The sequence below is a fragment of the Arvicola amphibius genome, chromosome 5 (assembly GCF_903992535.2).
Source record: "Arvicola amphibius chromosome 5, mArvAmp1.2, whole genome shotgun sequence".
In the NCBI taxonomy this organism is placed as follows: Eukaryota; Metazoa; Chordata; class Mammalia; order Rodentia; family Cricetidae; genus Arvicola; species Arvicola amphibius.
This window is the reverse complement of record NC_052051.1, coordinates 83,085,575-83,109,858: the sequence shown is the minus strand read 5'-3', so window position 1 is coordinate 83,109,858 and position 24,284 is coordinate 83,085,575. Positions and strand designations below refer to the sequence as shown.

The 24,284-nt window shown below is 38.5% G+C and overlaps 1 protein-coding gene across 22 annotated transcripts in view; it reads left to right on the top strand.

Moving 5' to 3' along the window:
* The window catches only part of Phf21a (PHD finger protein 21A), a 160,732-nt gene that overhangs the window by 18,697 nt on the left and 117,751 nt on the right, over nucleotides 1-24,284 (top strand). For 12 of the 22 annotated variants that reach the window (XM_038329308.1, XM_038329311.1, XM_038329312.1 and 9 more), the window contains 3 exons: nucleotides 10,298-10,338; nucleotides 11,950-12,061; nucleotides 17,800-17,943. In XM_038329308.1, coding sequence (XP_038185236.1) covers nucleotides 17,890-17,943 — 54 coding nt within the window. In that variant the 5' untranslated portion in view covers nucleotides 10,298-10,338; nucleotides 11,950-12,061; nucleotides 17,800-17,889. Of the gene's footprint in view, nucleotides 1-4,643; nucleotides 4,688-8,875; nucleotides 9,023-10,297; nucleotides 10,339-11,934; nucleotides 12,062-17,799; nucleotides 17,944-24,284 lie in introns of those variants that run through there. The other 10 variants (XM_038329320.1, XM_038329323.1, XM_038329322.1 and 7 more) reach the window with 5 other exon arrangements.

Sequence of the window (24,284 nt, the reverse complement as noted above, 5' to 3'; positions counted from 1 at the left end):
CAACTGAGCTACATCCCCAGACCTTTAGAGACTATGATAATTTTAAATTTATACTTCTTACAGGTTGCATCTTATTTTATATACTCTTGGCTATTGGTGACTTTGTATTTGACACCTGTAATTGTCATTTTTAGCATGTAGAAAGTACTGTATGACAGAGTTGTACATCGCCCAGTCTTAAGCGCTTCCCTGTGAGCGTTGTGTTTGTATGCAGACTGATAATGTGTTGAGGTGTTCCTGTTATAACTTGTAGAGTAGTTTGCTGAGGCAGGAGTTTGTACTGTTGACCTTAGACCAGGTACCAGTGGTGAGGAGCTTAGTTATCAGTTCTGTCTGTTCCTCTCTGGAGTAGTAAGTTGCACATGTCCCCACAGTTTGGGACCCATTCATTACCAGTCAGTAAAGGTGATGCTAGCCTTACTGAATTTCTTTCATTTTATTAGTTTAAATTAGACCCAGAGGGGTAATTATTCCACCCCAATGCATGAAGAAGTCTAGTCAGTGCAAGTTGTGCATTGAACCCCCCTGTGCAGTACATAGAAAACACATCTTTAATGTTACGATGTTGTTTGGCATATTTAGTTTAGAGCAAGAAGCGTACTTACTTAACAGGACCTTTAATAAGCTCCCTCTACACCAAAGATATATTTTTAAAAATTATCCTTAAGAAGACTTTGTAGTATTCCCCAGTAGAGTTCATCTAGAGCAGCAAAAACCTTTCTCAAATAAAACTTATTCCTTTAACCGGTATTCGTTTAAGTGGGTTTCTCTGTACTTGGTTTCCATGGAAATCGTGAACAGCTAACGTTATTTATAAGGTGGAAGTAAAATAGGGTGCCTAATGGGACCCCATGCTGCTCTGATGAAGAGACTTAGGGAAAAAAATTCATGCTCATGGGATTTTTTTTTAAAACAAGGTTAATGGAAGCCCTTATTTCAGTCTTCTGTAACAGAACATATTTTTGGTTTTAAAGGCTAGCATTACCGTCAAGCAAACAACTTCTTTTGAGGTCTGTATTGCTTTCACTTTCAAGTTTTAGGACTGCTTAGCAGGATAGAAGCCGTATGCTTCACACTTCTCTTTCTTGGTAGTTTTGTTTCAAAAGTTAAGAATCCTAGCCTATAGTAATAGTTTCAATTTCTCATCAGCACATCTTAGAGTACAGAGATGATGAATGTTCATTCATACAACAGTGATGGTAAAGAATCAGTATGTTGACTATACAAGGTTTTTAGAAGTAAATCGCACAGGAACCAGCTTTAGTCTTTAGGCCTAAGTCAGGGCTCTGTGAATGTTGCTCAACTTAGTAGGTGAAAAGATTCTGATTTTCTCTGGAGACAGACACAAGAAAGATCTTAATTTCTTTCTTTCTTAGAAAGTGGGTTGTTACCAGTGCCTATGAGCTAAAATAAATGCCCCTTCTTTTAATCTTTGGATTTAGGAAAAGCCTCGGTTTTGACCTCACTACTTCAGTAAGGCCTGCTCTTAGTTTCCTAACCCATCCCAAAGTCTTGCCTTTCTAAAGCCCTTCAACTGTGAGCATATCAGTCCCTTTGTGTTTGTGTCTGCAGAGGGAGGGGAGAGGGGAAGAGGAGAGAACAGGAGAGGGAGAGACAGAGACTAATTTTTCCATAGCCTGAAAGGTACCTGCTCATCTTCCAGCCTGGTGAGTTCAGCAGTACTGCACTGGGAGGAAGTCAGGGTGGCACTCAATAAGGTTAAGGTGCTCGTGTTTTTATTTAGTTTGCTTTGGCTGTCCTTGGCAGCTTGTGATCATTATCCATTTGTCTGGGAGGCTCTGATTTTTTTTTTTTTTTTTTTTTTTTTGACTCTCAGGACTGCAGGGTTTCTTCCTTGTTTACAAACAGGGCTGTAATGTACCTGGGGCTCCTCCAGGGAGGAGTTCTTGTTTTTTGTGGTGTGCCTGTTTCTTTGGCTAAGCTTCTCATTGTGTTTGAAATTATTGTGCCTTAATCAAAAAACAAAACCCTTGGTTGCTTAACCCTGTCCAGTTTATTTTCATGTCACACGCTTCATATCTAGAAACTCACATGTCCTTCTGCACATATCCATATTATTTTGTAACTTTCCCTTAGTGCCTTTTTTTTCCTTTAAATGTAGCCCCCCCTTTTCAAAATCTGGTGTTTACCAGTGACCTTCCTTAGTGGCTTTTATTTGAATTGTCATTGTGCTCTAGAGACAGGAATTTGGGTTTCTTTCCCCATTTCTGAGACAAGAACTCCCAGGAGTTACAGTTAGTGTGTTAGCAGGGCCTCTGTGGTGGAGAGCTGGGCATTCGTCCTCCTCCTTGGTGTTTATGGTCTGTGCTCCAAACTCCCATTAGTGTTAATAGGAGGCACTTGCCTAAGTCCCTGTATACCAAGATAAGCCCAGGCTCTTTTATAATGCCTTGTGTAGATACCTTGCTTGTTTTTGTTGATGATGGCAAGAGTTTTGATCTTGAGGTTAACTGACTATTAAGATTGAGTTTGAGTTGTCTTGGGATATGGAATGAATTACTAAGTCTGTTCTGTAATTAGAAATTTTCATTGTGATTAGACTCAAAACATTTATAGCTTGTGAGCTGTAGAAACTTTTAATGATTTTTGAACTGTTATGAAACAAGACTTTTCTGTGTATTCTTTCTACTTCTTTAATCCCAAATAAGTGATTATAGCAGTTTTGTGAATATTGACGAGAACTTGGTAAAAGTCGTCATCATCATCATCACTAGTATATCACTTAGAAGCATTTCCACACTCACTCCCTGGGCTCTGAGTCTTTTAGTCGGCTAGTGTGGGTCACGCTGCAAGCATATTGAAGTTGCTGTGCACTACCGTAGAGCTTAGACACTGCAGCCACTGGTCAAGTATTAACCACTGGTCACTCACTTTCCTGTGAATTAGGGTTTCTTAGGACATTTGTTTATGTATATTTAATTTAAAAGAAGATTTATTTCTTAGATTGAAAGCAGTGAGTCTGGAGTTTAGGCTGTACTTTGTTGCCCATTATCTTTGTGGATTTTTATTTAGCCTCTGTGCTATGAAATGAAAGTGTTGCATTGACTCTCAGAAGTGTCCTTTCTAGTTCAGGCTTTGAAGGCACAAAAGGCAGGGGAGTTCTGTAGGGTAGGCAGTGTTTTAGGTAGGCAGTGCTTTCTGACTTGGCTGCCCATCAGGATCTTCTGGGAGAACTAGGGAAAAAGCCAAAGTATTGGGCTTTAAATTATATATTCTGAATCCAGAAGCTTTAAGGGTAAGGCCAGCAAATCTATGTGTATTATTTTATTTGTGCTTTAATTTATTTTTTAAAGACTTGTTTATTTACTTTATATATATATAGTTTATTTGTGCTTTATTTTTTGAAGATTTGCTTATTTACTTTATGTATATGAGTGCTCTATCTGCATGTATGCCTTTATGCCAGATGAGGGCACCAGATCTCATTACGGATGGTTGTGAGCCACCATGTAGTTGCTGGGAATTGAACTCAGGACCCCTGGAAGAGCAGCCAGGGCTCTTAACTGCTGAAACATTTCTCCAGCTCCTCTTTATGCTTATAATTTAAGATTGAGAAGTAATGTACAGGGTATCATTTCTACACGTGTGTGTATACCTGTGTGTGTGTGTATGCATTTATGTTTGGATATACATCTCTGTGTGTGTGTTCACATGCCTGCATACATATATGTGTGTGTGTCTCCCTGTGTGTGCATGTGTTTATATTTATGTGTGTTAGGGACATAAAGTCATATAGATTATAACACAGGTAGTATGTGGTTAAATTTTAAAATGGTAGGGCCTAGAGATGGAGCTCAAAGATACAGCACTTGCCTAGGAAGTGCAAGGTCCTGTATTCTGTTTCCAGCGCCAGAAACGAAAGAAAAACAATCGAGAAAGGTGATAAATATTGTAGGAGTTTAAAGACAGAGTGACTAGAGGTAAGGATGGAAGGGAAGGTATCTGTCAACCTGTGAGTCTTTATCTGGACTCTGGTTTCTGAATGAGATTTGCATAGTTAGACGGTGAAAGGATATGCTTGGTATAAGAAAGAACATGAGGATGGGGGAGGGGCAGTTATGATGACAGTTTTAGTCTTTATGTTAGTGTCCTCTGGCACTTTGGTAGATTTCATGAAGACTTTCAGGAGTGAGCTATGATAAAACTTGGAGGAAGAGAGTGTGCTGACTACTAGGAAAAAGAAGTAGGAGAGCCCTGAACAGGGAATGCAGCTTGGACAAGAAGCCAGTATTGTAGGGGCGGGCTGAGCCTTGTGGAGACAGGGGTAGCAGAGCCCAGGTCACTTGGTGCTTGTGAGCTACTGTCAGAGGATGCTAGCTTTCGCTCCTAGTTTGATGCTGAGCCGCTGAAGGATTTTAAGTTGAAGGGCAACAGTCTGTCTTGGATTTTGAAAACTTGTAGTAGTGCTAGGGTAGAAATGGGGAGACCAGTGAGGAGGCTGTGACAGTAATCGAGGTCAAATGACACTGGTGAATTGGACCAAGGAAGTGGTAGTGGAGCTGAGACAACTGGTCAAAGTAGGTAACATTCTGAAGGTAGAGGCAGCATGGCTAGTTGTTGTATTGGATGTGGGCTGTGACAGGATTCTGAATAACTTTCAAGTGCTTCTGCTGAGACACTGGGGTTTCCATTATGGAGATGCCAATGGCTGAGAAGGAGGCCGGAGGTAAGAGGGTCAGGAGTTTAATTTTGTGTCTGTAGAGCTTAAGGTCCCTCTGTGTCAAGTGTTGAGGGGTGGGCACGGAGCTTAGGAGGCCTAAAGGACTTGCCATCAAGTGGAATTCTGCTTTTTCTTCCAGTCATTTATGTGTGTTTACATTTATTACAAACTTAATGTTCTTCCTCCCCTCCCCTCCCCTCCCCTCCCCTCCCCTCCCCTCCCTCCCCTCCCCTCCCCTCCCCTCCCCTCCCCTCCCCTCCCCTCCCCTCCCCTCCCCTCCCTTCCCTTCCCTTCCTTTCCTTTCCTTTCCTTTCCTTTTTTTCCTCTGTGAACTCACTTTGTAGAACAGGCTGGCTTCAAACTCACAGAGATCCTCCTGCCTCTGTCTCCCAAGTGCTGGAATTAAAGGGGTGTGCCACCACTGCCTGGCTATTTAAAACTTAATGTATTTTCTGTTAGGAGTTAGGAAGGGCAGATAGCTGTAAAACCTGTATATATGACTTAGTTATTGGAAGACTATCAGATATCATGAGGTAAGAAGAGAGACAAAATCTCCTAGGTAAGGTGACATTTCAGAGTATTTTTGAATAACAATTACCTCTGCTATTTTAGTCCCTGATCAAAATTTATGATTGAGCACAGGCTATAAGCTTAATTGTTGGAAATTTGTAGTGGACATAGTAAATTTTAGCCTAATTTAAAACATGATCTAGTGTTAAAATTTTCTCTGCAAATCTGTTTATTTAATGTAGATTAGGTGCAAAGCTCTTAAGATGCTTTACAAAAGGTACTTAAGAAGTGGCTATTAATCATCTTTGAATTATTGATAATGTTTTAAATTTTATAACCATACCGGAAATCTGAATGACTTGATTCTTAGCCCGCTCTATTAAGGTAGCTAGCTACCTGTGAAGTTCTGTAGAGGGCAAGTTTATAAAGAAAAAAATTGTGTGAATTTATGTTAGCAAAACAATATTCATCTCTAAAAGCAAAAAAATAATGTATTTACTCTAACAAGTATTTTGAATGCCATTTTGTTCACTTAATTGAAGCACTGTGTAGCCCAGGTTTCACTGTGTGGCTCAGACTAGCCTGGAATTTGCTATGTTCATCCAGGCTCTTCTTGAACTCTGAATCCACCTGTCTTAGCTGCCTACTAGTTGCTAAGATTGTAGGCACATGGACAGTCTCCATGTCCAGCTCATGAGTGTATTTTTCAAGAAGAAATCCATATTTAAAATATTTAAGCAAATTTAATTAAGGTTTTGAAAGACCTCAGTTCTAAGTATGGAATGTGGTGAGAAATGGACAGACCCGATCAGCTTGAGGTGAGGAAATGAGACTTCAGACGTGAGTACATTCTACACATGGATAGTGTAAAAAGTGCAGTCTTACATGTCACTCTCCCATTCTGCTTCTCAGTATCACTAAATTATAGAAAAGAAATCTTTTCTTTGTTGGCTGCTTTCCATTTGGTAGTCAGTTTAACAATCAGTCTTCAGAAGAAACCCTTGAAGTGTTGATGTTTAAGATGTTAGTCTGAAAGTATTTGTTCTTCTTGGGTGTCTGAGTCTCCTTGTGGGTCTGATTGATGCTCTGGACCCTCTTCCCTGAAGCTACCCCTCTGCTCACGCATACAGAGTCTGTTACAGGTGGTAGCCTTCTGAAGCCCACTTGTGGGGGGCTGTCCTTAAGCATAAAGGATACTGGATTCTAAAACTTGCCCTAAGTAGCTTACATGTGATTTTTTCTCTCTCTAAAACTTTGCTGAAACTATTTCTCCATGTTTATTTTTGCTCATTTCTTAGAAGAGCAATGGAGTTCTTGGTGCTTCACTAAAAGTGACATCTGGTGGAGGAGTCCACTCAGTCACTGGGGCCCCAGGCCTGCGAGATCTTTTCTCCTTAACCCACCAGCTGAGTGCCCTTTGAGAAATGTCTCTTAGACTTTGCTTTCCTGTGTGATTTCTGTATTCCTTATAAGCAATTCATAATCAGTTTCATGATCTTATGACTTAATGATTTTCGCTTTATTGACTTAAGATTGGATCTGCCACTGAGTTTTGGAGAAAAGGCCTGGGCAATAGATACACATGCATGCATTGTACTGTCTTTCTGCTGACTTCTCAGAAGAGTTTATGTCATTAGACTTTTCTCGATGCTGTATTAAATACATGTTAAAACCATTCTGTCCTGAACATGTTTGAGTATCAATGGATTTTATATATCCTGGGTATATGTATTTTTTAAATTATATATATAATATATATAATTATATATATATATATATATATATATATATATATATATAATTATCTCTTAGTTCTTCAGCTTACCTTTTCAGTCATTCTTTTAAAAGTTTATTGCATTTATTTATTTATGTGTGTGGACATGAGAGCCAAAGGAAGATTCGCAGGAATCATCCAATATGTGAGTTTTACAGTGTAAGTCCTGGGGATCAAACTCAGTTATCAGTGTTGGCTCTAAGCACTTTGACCAACTGAACTACCTTGCTTATCTTCATGCATTCATTACATGGTGTTTCATTTTGTGTTTCAAATGAACACAAGTTCTTAATTTTATTTTAGTCCAATTGTTCAGTCTTTCTCTTTTCATTATATTTTAAAATAGTATTATCTATCTTACTTCTTGATGAATGGTGTAGATAAAAATTTATCCATCTAACTAGTTAATACAGTGGGAGACTGATTTATAAGGAGTTATCTAACAAGAAAGTTTGGGAACTGGGAGGATGAGCCTGCAGCAGTCTGTTTCCATTCGACTAATCCCTGGGCTTGACCATTTATTGAGTGCTCACTGTAAGCCTGCCACTGCATTGGGCATCTTCTGAGCAACACTATGGACTCTGTACTGTAGTAACTGAAATGATGAGAATCTACTTTTTTTTTTTTTTTTTTTTGGTTTTTCGAGACAGGGTTTCTCTGTAGCTTTGGAGCCTGTCCTGGAACTAGCTCTGGTTTGTGGGTCCAGTTGTATATATTTGAAAGGATTTTAGAAGTCGAGAGGCAATAATCACAAAAACTATTATTAAGTCACAAAGTTGAAGAAATTTTATTTAAAAAAGAAAAAAAAAAGTGGTTACCAAGATAGCTTTTAGTTGCTGAAGATAGCAAAGACAATGTAGGATTTAGAGGATAAAGGTATTTAAAAGCTTGTTAAAGAACACAACAAACAAAAAGGGATGAGGAAAAAAATGTGTCTTAGATTTTAAATCCTGTCGTAAATGAGTAATTTCTGTTTTCTTTCCTACATTTTTGTTCTGTTTTTGTTTTGTTTTTCAGTACAGGTTTCTCTGTGTAATCTCCTTGGCTGTCCTGGAACTCATTGTGTAGACCAGACTGGTTTCAAACTCACAGGAATCCGCCTGCCTCTGCCTACTGAGTGCTGGGATTAAAGATCTGCGCCACCACTGCCTGATGAGTATAATTTTTATGAGACTTCACTCATCTCTAAAAAGAGCCTCATCACTCTTTTGGAATTGATTGTTAAGAATTTATGCTGCATGTGGGATACACCTGAAAAACAACCTGTAGAGACCTAGAATATCTGCGTATATGAACTGTTTTTTTTTTTTTTTTTTTTTGGTTTTTCGAGACAGGGTTTCTCTGTAGCTTAGGAGCCTGTCCTGGAACTAGCTCTTGTAGACCATGCTGGCCACCGCCGCCCAGCATGAAGTGTTTTTGTAAACTGCACCAGTTGGCCCTAAATCCAGTTAGTAGAGGTCAGCCATGATGCAAAGTTTTCAATCCGTGGCAGAGAAAGTCATAAGAAGCAGGAGGACACTTTGAGTCTAGTTTTCAGTAACTGCATTATTCTACAGATTTATTGCACAATTTTTCTTGTGGTTGGGAATTCATTCTAATCCCTATGATTAAAATAGCTATTTAGCTGGGCGGTGGGGGTGCACGCCTTTAATCCCAGCACTTGGGAGGCAGAGGCAGGCAGATCTCTGTGAGTTCAAGGCCAGCCTAGTCTAGTTCCAGGACAGGCTCCAAAGCCACAGAGAAACCCTGTTTTGAAAAACCAAAACAAAACAAAACAAAACAAAAAAAAAAAAAAAAAAAGAAGCTATTTAGAGTACTCCTGTGAACTTTGAAAAGAACTGTAGTCAGAGAAAAAGGAGGAGCTGGGTGCATTGCTGCACACTTTTAATCTCAATACTCAGGAGTCAGAGGCAGGTGGATCTCTTGAGAGTTTGAGGTTGGCCTGGTCTACGTAGTGAGTTTTAGCACAGTCAGGGATATGAAGAGAGACCTTGTCTTAAACCAAACCAAACCAAACAACAGTAACAACCAGAAAAGAAGAAGGAAAGAATAGCCAGGTCAGTTTCCTTTGGATGTAACTATAGACTGAATCAGGGGCCTTTAAATAATTTTACTGTATATTTTTAAAACTGTTTTGTTAACATGGTTAACAAAAATGTCTCATCTGAGAGACAGGATCTTTTAAATACTCTTGGAGTAGCATAGGTCAGCAAGCGTGTTTAGGCGTAATTGAGACACAGCATGTCGTGGAGGTTCCATAGTTTAGTGCTCAAAGTGCTGAGGGCTCCATTTGACTCTTAGTTCCCTGATACTAGGTCAGGATACCAAAACTTAGATTTTTCTTTTTGGCTTTATCACTGGTTATGAATGTGGCAGAGAAGAACCATTGCCTGTTTGTGGCTTACAGTCCCAAGCTGTGATATAAATTTAATAATTTGGATGAAAATTTAATTAAAATTCTGATTATATTATTTATTTATACTTTACTATATACTTACTATTTTATCCTTATTGTACATTATATTGGGAATTTAAAGCTTCGCATGAAGCAAATCCATTTTAAAATTTATTACAAAAAGACTTTTTAAGTGGACCAAACTAAGGACTTCAAAAGTATTCTTTATGTTTTATTGTAAAGAGAGTGCAGTGGAGCCATTTGAATAAATAAAATACATATGGCTAGGTATTTTATCAGTCTACAAAATATAGACAGCAGTGCACATGCATTTATAGCCTGATCACAGCTACAGAGAGCTGGCTGGTAACACCGCATGTTTGGAATGCCTTACAGTCCCTCTTCTTGCTTTCCACGTGTGGTCCTGAGCTCAGGTGTGTAACTCTCTGTGGAAAATGTGGCAGTGTGCTGTTCTCTCTGCGGGTGGGTCATCTGTGGTTATCACTCACTTTTCACTGTGTTTTGTATATTACCTGAAAAGCAAAGAATATCAGTTAATAACCTAATTTTATTGGTGAGGTTTCCTGTTGACAACGCAATGGTCATAGTTAAGTTTTTGAGGAACCAAAATTTGTGCTCTAATTTTTGACTCAGGATGTCTGTGCCCTTAGCAATGCCTTCCTATTGTTCAAGGGTTATCCGTACTTATTTTTCCTGGTCTTGAAAAGCTGTGTTAAAACAGGCTTAACTGCTCTTCTGTTCCTTCTTTGCTGTAAAAACTACTCATTTCTTCCTTGTTTACTATTGGGTTTTAAATTTTAGAAATTGGTATTTTTTTGTTTGTTTTATCTCCTTTAAAGTTAGAAATCTTGGAGTCTTTCGCTCTTGATGACATCATGACTCTGCAGTTTAACACTGTTTTTTTCTTCTGTTACAGGGGATTAAAGAACTGACAGAGAGCCAGTTTCCCCAAAATTGGTAAGTACTTTTAGTATGCACACATAGTGTGCCTGATTCTAGCTGTACTCGTTCGGATATTAAGTGATATTGTAAGTGATTTTTTTTCCCTCCAAAAAAATCTTTCTTCCCCGAAACAAGGTTTTGCTGTTTGCACTGAAAGTGAATTTTTAGCTCCACATAGCTGTATCTGAAATTCATTTGTGTTTCTTTCTGATAACTCCACTACACTTGCATGCTCCTGAATTTGATAACTTATTAAAACTCATTAAATGAAAGTCCTATTGCCAAAATGCCCTTAATGCAGTAGTTAGGCCTGAGAATTGGAAGCCAGGAAAGAGAAGTTCATATTCCAGTTGTATTTTGTATTCCTGTGCTGTTAAATTTGAGGTCCCGCAGTATATAGACTAGCCAGGTTACTGGAGCCACGGGGCCCTCGCCTTGAAGTCGGAGCCTCTTGATGTCTGTATTTTTACATTTCACATTAGATTAGCTTCAAGTTCGAGATTGTTTTTTAGTCTGTGTTGTTTTGTATAATTTTTAAAAGAAGAGAGGGGGCAAACACATTTTTCTTGATAGCTACTTTCATAGACTTTTAACAGCTTTTACCTTACCATACTTTCTCAATTTTTGGATGTCTTAATTCAGGACCCTAGACTGCACTGGGCGATCTGATGTACTAAGCGTCTGATAGATATTGACTATGTGCTTTGAAAAAAGAAATCAAGCTACAAGTGTGTAATTCTCCAGTGTACAACTGCACTAAAAAAACAAAAAAACAACAACCCTGACCTTAAAATAGCAATTAACATAGTGTGTAGAATAGTTAGAGCAAATGTTTGGTTTTGTGGGGTTTTTTTGTGTTTTTTTTTGTTTTTTTTTTTTTTTGAGACAAGGCAACTCTGTGTAGTATTGGCTGGCCTGGAGCTGGCTATATAGACTAAACTGGTCTCAAATATACAGATTTGTCTGCTGGGTGCTGAGATTAAAGGTGTGCACCACCACCACGCCCAGCAAATTTTTGGTTTTGTGGTCCTTTCTAATATCTCTCTACATTTTGAAACTAGGATTTAAACCAATGAACCTTGGATTTTGCTACCGTTTAATTCTATTGCCTTTCCCTCATGAATCCTTATAAAGTAATAATCAAGACCCTTTACCTTGTGGTGCTACCGAATCTTAGCCTCTGTCCTGCATAGGTTTATTTATTTATTTATTTATTTATTTATTTATTTATTTAGGTTTTTCGAGACAGGATTTCTCTGTAGCTTTGGAGCCTATCCTGGAAATAGCTCTTGCCAACCAGGCTGGCCTCCAACTCAAACAGATCTGCCTGCCTCTGCCTCCCGAGTGCAGGGATTAAAGGCCTGAACCACCACCACCCCGTGTGCATAGCAATTTTTTTGCTTACATCCCTGACAGGTTGTTACTTCTTCAGGTCCACACTGAACACTACATTTTAAAAAATGCAGGCCTTTGTTTTCTGTAATGAATGTGTTTTGAGAAACCCTGGTTCCACAGGAACTGAAGAAATATTTCTAAGGTTGGGGCTGGGGTGGGAAAAGGGTTCTGTGGTCAAGTAATTTGGGAAATGCTGCATTTAACTAAGTTAAACAGGTTTCTTTACTGCAGGACTTCTCAGAACCTTTAATATGCTAATGTGCATTGTGAATCTCCAAGATGGGGATATGATATGCAGCATTCTTGAATCCTTCTAATGACAGGGAGCCCACTACCTCATAAGGTAACCACTCCTTTTTCTCACAGCTCTCACCCTTGGTTCTTCTTTGTGTTGGTCTGAAATCTATGTTCCATGCCTTTGCTTCTACTAAGCATGATACTGATTGTTTATGCTGGGACCAGCACATCTTCCTGTGTGACCGTTTTTGTGGTATATATTTATAAGCTTCTGGACAGGCCTGGACAGCCTCCCACCCCCAATCATTCAGTGACTCCTCAGTAAATGTGTTCTGAAATCCTAGACACTTCATCACTATGTTTTTGTGTACTACTCTCCAACCTTCGTCTTGAGTGTCTATAGACTCTAAATTTGACTTCAGTGTTCCACTTGTTGAGTGTGGTTGGGATTTTAATGAGCATTCTTCCTTTCCTTACAGAAAGATAGGAGATAGATGAGTGTGCAGGCAGACGGTGTCCCAGAAGCTGAGTTTGATATGTACACTGGATGAGTCTGATGATGAGGAAGAGTTACCGCCTCTGAGGAGAGTGTTGTGGGAATTCCTAGCCTGACCCAGAGTCCACAGGAACCCCTGGACTGCAGTGCTATGAACTCTATACAGAGTCTTTAGTAAAAGAAATAGCGTGTTCTCTTCCCTGTAAACCCAGACAGATAATTTAACAAATAAGAAACATTAATTAATCAGTAAACATCAGTAACTACTCAGTTTAATAGTTTGGAAACACCTAGCTAGCTATGGTGGTTTTGTCAATAGCTGTCATACCAAGATTTGAGCACACAGCCTGGTCAGTGTCCATGAGTAGGCAGTCTCTTCTAAAGTCAGGGTTGTCAAGTTTTATGAAGGACATTTTCTGTTGATTTGTGGAGTGTCACCAAAGAAATATCGCTCTGAAAATAAGTCAGGATGTAATGATAATTTGCAGAGTAATAAGGAAAAATTAGGTTTTTCTATTTGAAATACTCACCCTCTGAAAAACACCCGTGAATGTAGATCAGAACCAAGATGCTGTATACACAAGAAATGCATGGTATGGAGAGCACAGAGCTCTTTTTAGGGACAGTTTCGGGGCACACTTTTCATGAACTTATTAAAGTTACTCTTGGTTGACCTGGCAGATTTGGATAGGAAAAGGTCTTTTTTGTCAATTTTGCAGTGCAGTATGTCTTAGCAATAAAAGAGGCTAAAGCTTTTTACAAGTCGTAAGAGTAGCGACAGAAGACCTAGAGGCTCAGCGCCTTCGCGGAAACTGCTCAGAGCAATAGCAGCCTCATTTGCAGACAATTTGGGCTTTTTAAATTTAATTTTTTATTTTCAGATTAATAAAATTTTACTTCAGATTCATTTTTATTATCTTGAGTGTACAAGTGTCCCAGCGCCTGAGGAGATAGTGAGCCTCCATGTGGATGCTGGGAATGAGACCTGGGTCCTTTACAAGAACAAGTGATATCAGCTACTGAACTAACTCTTCAGCCTGAGAATTTGAGAAGTTTTATTCAAAGTTTAAGCATGAAGATGTTTGTCAGTAGCTCAAAAACTTGATGGTGTACAAAAGGCTTTTCTGAAACCTTCAGTTGATTTAAATATTATGAAAGTCCTGACATAGGTGACATGAGCCCTGTTTTCTCAGGGGATAAAATTGCCTATACAACGAATGGTTTTGTTCTGCTTTGTGAGAGGCAATAAATGCTCTTTCTTCAGTATCCAGCTACCTTTTTTTTGGGGGGGGGGCAATCTGATTGTTGTTTATTTAGTTTGTTATGATGTTCGGTGTGTGTGTGTGTGTGTGTGTGTGTGGTGTGTGTGTGTGTGTGTGTGTGTGTGAGAGAGAGAGAGAGAGAGAGAGAGAGAGAGACAGACAGACAGACAGACAGACAGACAGACAGACAATGACATTGCCTCTTATAACCCAGGCTGGCCTTAAACTCACTTTGTAGCTAAGGATGACCTTGAACTCCTGGTCCTTCTGCCTCCACCTCTCAAACTTTATGATTACAGATGTGCACCTTGGTATCTGGCTGTTTTCTGCTTTGTTTTGTTTGTTACTTGAGAGGCTATTAGATTATCTGATGGTTTAATGTGTGCAATGTTGAAGGCAGAAAGTTGGCATGTTGCACTAGGCAGATGCCTGCAGTGATGGAGGTGTGCGGAGATGTTGGGTGGAAAGTGTCTGTTACTGTCTTGTGAATCTGTTTATAATCACCTTTCAGTAACTAATTTCTCTCTCTCTCTCTCTCTCTCTCTCTCTCTCTCTCTCTCTCTCTCTTTCTCTCTTCTGTGCTTGCACCTTTTTAGAATTGGGCAAATACAATAAGTTATTTGTTATACACTTAGAAGTAACAGCTTTTGGGGGCTCAGTAGGTAAAGGCACTTGACATCAAGCCCGAGAACCTGTTTGATCTCCAGAACCCACAAAAGTGGAAGGGAAGAACCAGCTCCGTCACGTTGTCCTCTGACCTCCGCACATACTGCATGACATGTGTGTCCCCAACCAGTAAATGAATTTTACAATTGCTGGTCTCGAACTCACAAAGATCTGCCTGCCTCTGCCTCCTGAGTGCTAGGATTAAAGGCGTGCACCACCACCACCGCCCAGCGAATTTTACAATTTCTAAAAAAGTAATAGGTTTTTGTGAAGCTGAAGACTGTCTCTAAATATTGTTCACATGATGCTGCGTGCACTAAGATTCCAGTGTTTTTTAAAAGGCTCCAACATGTTTGGCTTGAGTTTGTAAATTATAACTTTATGTATTTTAATTGTGTAGACCAATCAGTCTCTTAACAACTGTTCAGAAAGAGACCTTTCTGATGAAAGATTTCAAAGTCGTCTTCTAGTCTTTCATAAGTTTCTCTGTGACCAGTCACGATCTTTTTTAACCCTTCAGTCTTATTCTAAAACAAAATGGTCAATTGGCATTTAAATGCCTCTGTGTATCTCTAATAAGCAGATAACAACCTGATGGAGGAAGTAAACGTTGTCAGCTCTCATTAGCTTGACTGGCAGGCTTGTTTCACACAGCAAGCTCTGACATTGAGAGTCTCCAGGTTACAACCTTGTTTTCACTCGTCCCTCCTCCTCTCCCTCCTTCCCTTCACCTCTCTACATTTCTCTGAGACAGGGCATCATGTAGCCTAGGTTGGTACAGCGCAGAGGTTGACTTTGATCTCTTGTGTTCACTTGAGTGCTAGGATCCCAGGAGGAGGCCATCGTACCAAGCCACTTTTTTCCTTTTTGAGGTATTTGTTTTGTTTTGTTTTGTTTTTCGCATATTATATATAAATGTTTCCGATGCTTTATTTTCGTTAATTTTTTTCTTAGTTGAAAGGAGTTATGCATTGTTTGTGGAAAAGTTTGAGACTATTGCTAGTCCCCCAAAGAAGGCTAAGCAGTCCTTAGTACTTTTCCCCAGAGAAAAAAGTCGGCTTGCAGCCGACTGTGAAGCGTCATGAGACCCACCCTAGGCAGCTTAGAGTTTTTTACTCTGCATCTTCAGCACGCTAGGCAAACCTTCCTTCTGAAATTTATGTTTTCATAGTCGTCAGTCAGTCAGCAAATTCTTTTGAGCATATATTCATGCTAGGACAGGTGCCATAAAGGTGCAATTGTCACGCACGTGTGTCACATACTTTGACTGAATTCACACTTTTTATTGGTTTTATTTCTTGTGAGAATTGCTTTTCTGTACATTTTTGTTAGTTAATGTGAGAAAGCCCTAACTATAAACAGTGTTAACCTTTTGTGATGGGTATTGTAAGTTCTCGGTGTCTGTGATATGCTTGTTTTCAGAGTTTGAGTTCAGCTGAGCTGTGGTGTGTTACCAACAGTGGAAAAAAATTGGCCTTTCTGATTTGAACTTGCTCTTGTGGTAGGGTTATTCTTAATGTGAAAAGAATTTTAGGGAAATCTTTTTGTACACAATTTCTGATAGAACTTTGTAAAAATTAAGACCAGGTGATTTTAAAGAATTGTAATATAACTGGCTGTGGTGGATTACATTTATGATTCCTGCAGTCAGGAAGCCAAGGTAGGAGGATTGTGAGTTCAAAACCAGACTGGGCTACACAGAGAGACCCTGTAAAACGAACTGCCATGTATAAATTAAGAGTTTGAGAAGGAAGATTATTTTAGCACTTAAAATTGAAGCAAGCCGGGCGGTGGTGGCGCACGCCTTTAATCCCAGCACTCGGGAGGCAGAGGCAGGCGGATCTCTGTGAGTTCGAGACCAGCCTGGTCTACAAGAGCTAGTTCCAGGACAGGCTCCAAAGCCACAGAGAAACCCTGTCTCGAAAAACCAAAAAAAAAAAAAAAAAAAAAAAAAAAAAAAAAAAAAATTGAAGCAGCTGGTATAGTTTTCAAAATTAGCCATTGCAAATCAAGAAAGTATAAATGATCACAGAAGTCTTGCTCTATGTGAGTTACTAATGATTGTAGTATTTATTATAATTCCCAACAGTTTTTAGGATAGTAAGTAACTAAAATTCATGATATTTCTCCTATTAAAAATATTTCCCCTAAATATCCTGCCTGTATGAATTTTTTTGGTTAACAGTAAATCTTTGCTAACTTCTAGAGATGTAACTTTGAAGGAATTTTGTGCTTTGAGAATTTAATATTTTTAGGGTAGAATATTCTGATTTTACATAACATAGTGTATAAGCCCTAGAGGAGAGATTAGGGAGATTAAGTAAATATAATGGAAACTAGAAATCACAGGGTGTATTTTATAGTTAATAATCTCATCGTAGCTCTGTGAATGCAGTTGTGCTGGTGAGGACTGTCAGTGGTCAGGGTGCGAGAGAGCCTAGCGGTCCTGAGTCTTATCATCTTGTCCTCAGTGCCAGAAAGCAGTACTAGCTACAGTATAAGTATAAGGTATAAGGAAGAAAAGAGATTTTTAATAAAGTTTAAATTTATTCAGGCAAAAAAATACCTTAACTTTGATAGAATACCCCAAATCATGGCCACTTTTAAGAAAATGAAAGAAAATAAAAGTTAAAAGAAAAATTAGCTACTTGGTTAAGCTGCAGTAGTGATGGTATAGGATAGAAAGGTGAAAGCAGGCGTTTACAGTCATAACCCAGACAGCATCTCCATACAGTCACATACGTGGTCAGAAAGATGCGCTGGCAAGTTTGAAAAGGAGACAGCGGTCCCTGCAAAGCCAGAAACATGTGGCAGTGTTAGGCCATCTCAAGTTCTACACGTGAAGGTTTATCATAGCTGCAGTGTTGCAGGACATTGTATTTGTCTTAAATACTAAGTTGTTACTAAAACATTTAAGACACTCAAGACTTTCCCTTTGTTTTAGGACTTGTTTTTAGTGTAGTGTGTGACTGCAATCAAATTAAAATACCTTCCCGCAGTGCTTCAACTTAATCCCTGGGAAACTGGGAACTCTCCAGTCTACTCTGATTTTGAAATGCTTAACCATGTTTTGTGTCTGAGTGTCCTGGATGGTGACAGTCTTCCCTGCCAGTTGTCGACTAGGTGGAAGTGGTCTCTCAGCTCCCTGCCCTCAGTGCTGAGCACACAGTGGCTATTTCTGTGTTTCCTTGACCATCACTTTTGCTGTTTGTATTTCTTTTCTTAGTTATTTGAAGTGTTCTATGGAGGAATGCTCAAAAGAAGAAAACCCAGAAAATTTTGGCACTGAATTACTTTAAACAGTCCTTTGGGGGACACTTTCTTCTTGTGTTACAAAATATAATATTTTTAATTTAATTATTTTGACAAATTTTCTTTATTCCCAATACAATGATCCCAAACATTTTATGATTTCCACAGCTGCAGCAACAAGAGGAGCTTGTTATTTTAAACGGAGGCTGAAGACACTGTAGAATTAGCAGACATAAGAGAAAGTGGAGAAGGTAGAGGATGGAGTTGCAGACTCTACAGGAGGCTCTTAAAGTGGAAATTCAGGTTCACCAGGTATGTTGTGATTGGCTGCCCATCCATACTTTGTTGCTAAGGAGACAGGCCCAGCTCTGTGTTTTGGTGAAGTTATACAGTCATTCTAAGACTTACCCAATGACCACAATGCTCCACAAATGCACTCCTATTGCATTTACAAACTTTTAGAAGATATTCCTGACATCTTTTCCAGAAAAAAAGAACTGGAAATATTTTTTTTATTTCTTTAAGGCATTTAGAAAAAAAACAACTCCTTTTGCAGTTTTCTGACCTATTTGAAAGCCTTCTGTACACGTGATAACCTTCCTTGTCTTTTTTATTATTATTATTTTAATTTTTTTTGATCTTTTGAGACAGGGCCTCACTAGGTTGAACTGGTTGGCCTGGCACTCCCCCATGAATTACCTTGACCTTGAACTTGTGTCGGTCCCCAGTGCTGAGTTTCCTCACTTTGCCATAATAAAAATGAGATGTATTTAAGCAAAGTGTATATATACTTACTACACATGTGCTCATCTCTGACTCACCTCTGTGCCTTGGCTCAGTCTTTTTTGTTCCTTTTTCATGATTCCAGTCTTGGGTAAAGAAAACTTGGTTGCTGTCATCAGTATTTAAAATGTTCTAATCTTTACATTTTTATCTCAGATAAAAGTAAACAGACCTTAAAAGTATATAATTATAAAATATATATATAAATTTTATATTTATTTTATACAGTTATTTCTATAGTATGATAACCTTAATAAAACACTTAATATATATCTTAATTTGTGTATGTTGACATGGAAATATATATAAATAGGCATATAATTATACTCAAGATAGAAAAATAACTAAATCATTAACATTTATTGTATAAATAGAGTATAACTGTTTCATTTTTTAGACATCAGTAGGTATTAGGGTTGAGGCTCATAAATAAACATACATCTGCATAATCCTTGGTATTCAAAAGTGACAAATGACGATTTGGCTGTTTTTGACCATGTAACATTTGTGAATGTGGGGGGACTGGATGGATGGAGGGGACTTTGCACATGTCAGTGACGGCCCTACCACTGCGTTCCAGGTAGAATATACTTTACTTTTGGGTCAGACTCTGTCAGTCTCCCTTATTCACAAGTCTGAATATGTATTACTTTTTAAAAGTTTTTTTTTTTTAAAGATTTATTTGTATACAGTGTTTTGCCTCCATGTATGCCTGAACACCAGAAGAGGGTGCCAGATCTCATTACAGATGGTTGGGAGCCACCATGTGGTTGCTGGGAATTGAACTCAGGTCCTCCGGAAGAGCAGCCCGTGCTCTTTACCTCTGAGCCGTCTCTCCAGTCCCTAAACGGGTTTGTTTTGGCGTATAGTTTCTTCTGTTTTTTCTTATTTGAGCTAATGCAGCATTGATTTCTGAAATTGTTGGGATATATATTGGGATTTTGACAATTCCTGGGTTTTCCTATTGCCCCAGAATTAATGGGGATTAGAACTGATAGGAAAGCTTCAAAGTTGCCTGCTGTGTGTGTTGTTGTCCACGTGGAGCTCTTTGAAAGCCCCAGCTGCTGATAGGGACCTTGTAGATCTCTTGCTCAGCAGCTGCCCTGCAGAGCACACTTCTCTTAGTAAACAATAAGGTAATGCACATCTTGTTTTATTTGGTCTTTATTAAGGAGAGTAAAAATTTATTCTTAAAACCATTTTTTGGATAAAATAATTTTAAAAATTATTCTTTTATATGTATGGCATGTATTTGTAACGTATGTATGCCTGGTGTCTCTGGAACTCAGGGCAAGATATCAGAGACCCTGGAACTGGAGGTACAGAGGGTTTTATGAGTGCCGGGAATTGAATTAGGGTCCTCCGGGAGAGCAGCCATGTTAGCTCCTGAATGAAAATATTTTAACATCAAGGAATATTGAACCTATTTTAGATTAGTGGAAAGTAACAAAACTTAAATCCATAATTGTTTAAAGCTGATCTCACCAGTATTTTGGGAATAAGGTAACAATTTGAAATCTGTGTGAATCAAAGATACTTTTATGGTAGTATATGTGATTTCTAGATTTTTTCCCCTCTTAAGAAATTTTAGAACACAGTTTATATTCTTTTAATTCTTCATCCTAAGATACATGTCCCAAATAAATATTTCTTGAAAGAATTGTCTATAAATGAACTTTTTTTTTTTTTAAAAAAAAAGATTTATGTATTTACCATGTATACAATGTTCTTTGTGCATATATGCCTGCAGATCAGAAGAGGGCACCAGATCTCATTACAGATGGTTGTGAGCCACCATGTTGTTGCTGGGAATTGAACTATGGACCCCTGGAAGAACAGCCAGTGTTCATAACTTCTGAGTCATCTCTCTAGCTCCTAAATTGAACTTTTTAAGTATTATCTTATTTCATAATTTGAAATCAGGTATACCACTTACATAAACATAACAATTTTTAAAAATTTAGACTTCATGATAATGTTTTAAAGTCCAGTCAAAAATTTATAATTAGGGTCCTCAAGGTGGCTTGGTGGGGAAAGGTGCTTACCGCCAAGCTTACATGATGAGTTCAGTCCCTGGGATCTGCATAGCAGAAGCAGAACTGAGTACTGAAAATTGTTTTCTGACCTCCATATGTGGGTGCACATGTGCCCCCCTTACCCCCTCTCTATTTCTCTCTCTAAATAAAAATAACAGAATAGCTGGGCAGTGGTGGCACACGCCTTTCATCCTAGCACTCAGGAGACAGAAGCAGGCTGATCTCCTTGAGTTTGAGGCCAGCCTGGTTTACAGAGCAAGTTCCAGGAAGTCAGAGCTGTTGTACAGAAAAACCCTGTCTAGGAAAAACAAATAAAGTAATAAATTATTCTTGTTGATTCAAGGGATATGTATTCTTCTAGGTATTTTAAACACTGAATATTAGCTGTCAACTTGTTTATATATTTGACTATTTGTTTTAAGTATAAAGTTATAGCCTTTTAAGTTAAATATTTTTATTTTATGTATATGTGTGTGTGTGCCTGAGTATGTGTTACATGCAGTGCATGCTCTACTAGGTTAGAAGTCAGTGTCAGCTCCCTTGAAACTGGAGTTACAGGCATTGTGAGCCTCCTTATGTCGGTGCTGGGAAATAAACCTGGGTCCACTGCAAGAACAGCAAATGATCTTAGCTGCTAAGTCATCTCTTTAGCCCCAGAATTATAGTCCTATTTTCATTTTTAATTGTTGTACATTTTATTTGTACAATTTACATACCAATTAATATATTTTAAATTATTTATTAAAGCCGGGCGGTGGTGGCGCACGCCTTTAATCCCAGCACTCGGGAGGCAGAGGCAGGCGGATCTCTGTGAGTTCGAGACCAGCCTGGTCTACAAGAGCTAGCTCCAGGACAGGCTCTAAAGCTGCAGAGAAACCCTGTCTCGAAAAACCAAAAAAAAAAAAAAAAAAATTAAATAAATAAAAATAAATAAATAAATTATTTATTATTTGTGTGTGTGTGTATGTGTGTTTGTACATGATGCATGTTTATGGGCATGCATGCCATGGTGTTTGTGTGGAAGACAGAAGATAATTTTTTGGAATTGGGTTTTTTTACCTTTATATGAATTCCTAGCTTGTTTTGTGTGGGTATGTGTGTGTGTCTGTGTGTGTATCTGTGCATCCACACAGGGAAAATTGGACATCGGATATCTTTCTCTATCACTGTTCAACTTTTCTTTTGAGACAGGGTCTCTCACAGAACCTGAAGCTTACTGATTGGCTAGACCTGCTGACAGTGAGGTTCCAGATCCTCCTGTCTCTGTGTCTCAATTCTGGAGCCGTGGCTCGGTTTCATAAGACTTTATTTAAGAAACAGGTGGTAGTCTGGATTTTGCAGCTTGGTTGTTCTTTTCTTTTTCTTTTTTTTTAAACTTTTTTTTAAAGATTTATTTATTTATTTCTTATAAACAACATTCTGACTCCATGTATGCCCACATGCCAGAAGAGGGCGCCAGATCTTATTACAGATGGTTGTGAGCCACTGTGTTGCTGGGAATTGAACTCAGCACCTCTGGAAGAGCAGCCAGGCCTTTTAACCACTGAGCCATCTCTCCAGCCCGGCTGTTGTTTTCTTATCTTGGACATAATATAGATCATGGAAAATGACATCAGTCCTTCAGTGGAAAATTTGGTAATGCAGTTCCAGTGTAAAATCACCTGGGATTTGGGTGGTCTAGTGAGTTCCTTATCTTTCCTTGTTTGTATGAATGTGGTTTAACTGCTTATACATAGAAAAGCTGATTTACTTATTTATTTCCCGCAGAAGTGGTTTTACTTGTCAGTTTTTAAATTCTAGTGCCATGGGGTACATTGATTGCTAGAGGTTAAAACACTTGTTGCTTTTGCAGAAACCAGGTTTGATCCCTAGAACCCACATGGTAGCTCATAGCCATCTGGAACTCTAATGTTAGGGGATCTGACATCCACCTCTGACACCTGAGGATAACAGGAATGCATGTGGTGCAAACATGAAGCAGAATATCATACACATACTTACATGCAAGTAGACAACTTATATATATATTAAATAAATAGATATCAATTAAAATCTCCAGTGTTATGGAAGAAAAGCTCTTTCAGTCTCAAAAATAATTTACAGATAATAGTTCTGCAGTAACAAAATCAAAAAAACACTCGGACTTTATTTTTTATTTTATTTTTTTCGAGACACGGTTTCTTGGGGTAGTCTTGGCTATCCTGGAACTCACTCTGTAGACCAGGCTGGCTTCGAACTCACAGAGATCCACTTGCTGTTGCCTCCCGAGTGCTGGGATTAAAGGTGTGTGCTACTGTCGCCCGGCTTTATTTTTTATTTTTAAGATGTTATTACATGTATCTTGTGTGTGTGAGAGCTTGTGCGTCACAGGACACATGGAGAAGTCAGAAGGGTGTTTCTGGGGCAGGGCTAAAGTTGTGAGTCTTGGGTGGAAACGGCCTTTGCCCACTCAGCCATCTCCCCAGCCCAAATCAGCTTATAGAACTGAAGTGTAGTTAGATGTTTAAGGATTTACACATTCCATTCTATTTAGCTTGTAGATGTTGCACTACTTTACAGATTTAGATGAGGCTGTTGAAGAGCTAGTTTTGTCAAATGTGAAACGGAATTTCATCGTGTATATTTTGTGTATTTGACAGTCTCAGCTATCCATAATATAGTTTAGTACCAGGAAGAAAGGCTTCTGTCCATTTAGAATACATGTCATGCCATTCCCCAGGCATTTCTTAGGCTGTTACAGCCCAGTCTTAAAGTTTGTCCACTGCGTTTTTACATAGCAGTTGAAGCAGCAAAGCTGAGTCGGTACTCATTGCTTTTAGAAAGAGGCACAATAACAGCAAGATTTGGTAGCTGACTGCTGGACAATTAAGAATTAAAGGGATCGACAAGATGCCTAAGTGGATAGAGGACCCTATTACCAAGCCCAAAGATTTTAATTCCCGGGACCCACATGATAGAAAGAGAGAACTAACATTTGAAAGTGATCCTTTGACTTCCACATGTTCATCGTGGCACATATGCACATGCCCTCACAAAATATTTTAAATAATATATTTAATTTAATGTATAAATGAATAAAATATTTAATTTTAAAATATTTTAAATAAAAAAATATTTAAGAAAAATAAGTGTTAAATAAAATATTCATTTAAATATTAAATAAGTAAAAATATTTAATAGAAAGTACTAAGCCAGGTAGTGGCAGCACACGCCTTTAATTCCAGCATTTGTGAGGCAGAGGCAGGCGGATCACTGTGAGTTCAAGGCCAGCCTGATCTACAGAGCCTAGGACAGTAGGACTGCACAAAAACATTCTGTCTCAGGGGGGAAAAAAAGAAAGGAAGGAAGGAAGGAAGGGAGGCGGGCGGGCGGATGGACGGACGGACCGACGGAAAGAAAGAAAGAAAGAAAGAAAGAAAGAAAGAAAGAAAGAAAGAAAGAAAGAAAGAAAGAGAGAGAAAGGAACTAGGCTAAAAAATCTAAAAGATATAAGGGCTCATAACATTTGCAGTTTGGGGCTTTTTGCAAGTCATATTATTTATTATATAGTATTGTATATTAATTCATATTATTACACTTCAGACTATAAAAGCTTGGTTTCTAGATGAGTGTGTTGTGAATTTTATATTTTTTTCTAACAACATTTTAAAAGTGTCTTATTACTCAAAGAGTGTGATAACTCTTTCTATTATTATATAAAAAAATCACTGGAAAATAGCTAATTGTAGGTATCTAGCCTTGGGTTTTAGGAGGCAGCCTTCTCGTATTTCTTTATCATTTAAATTCCTCTGTCCACTGTTATTGTTACTCTTGGGTTTTTTGCCAGTTTGGCTA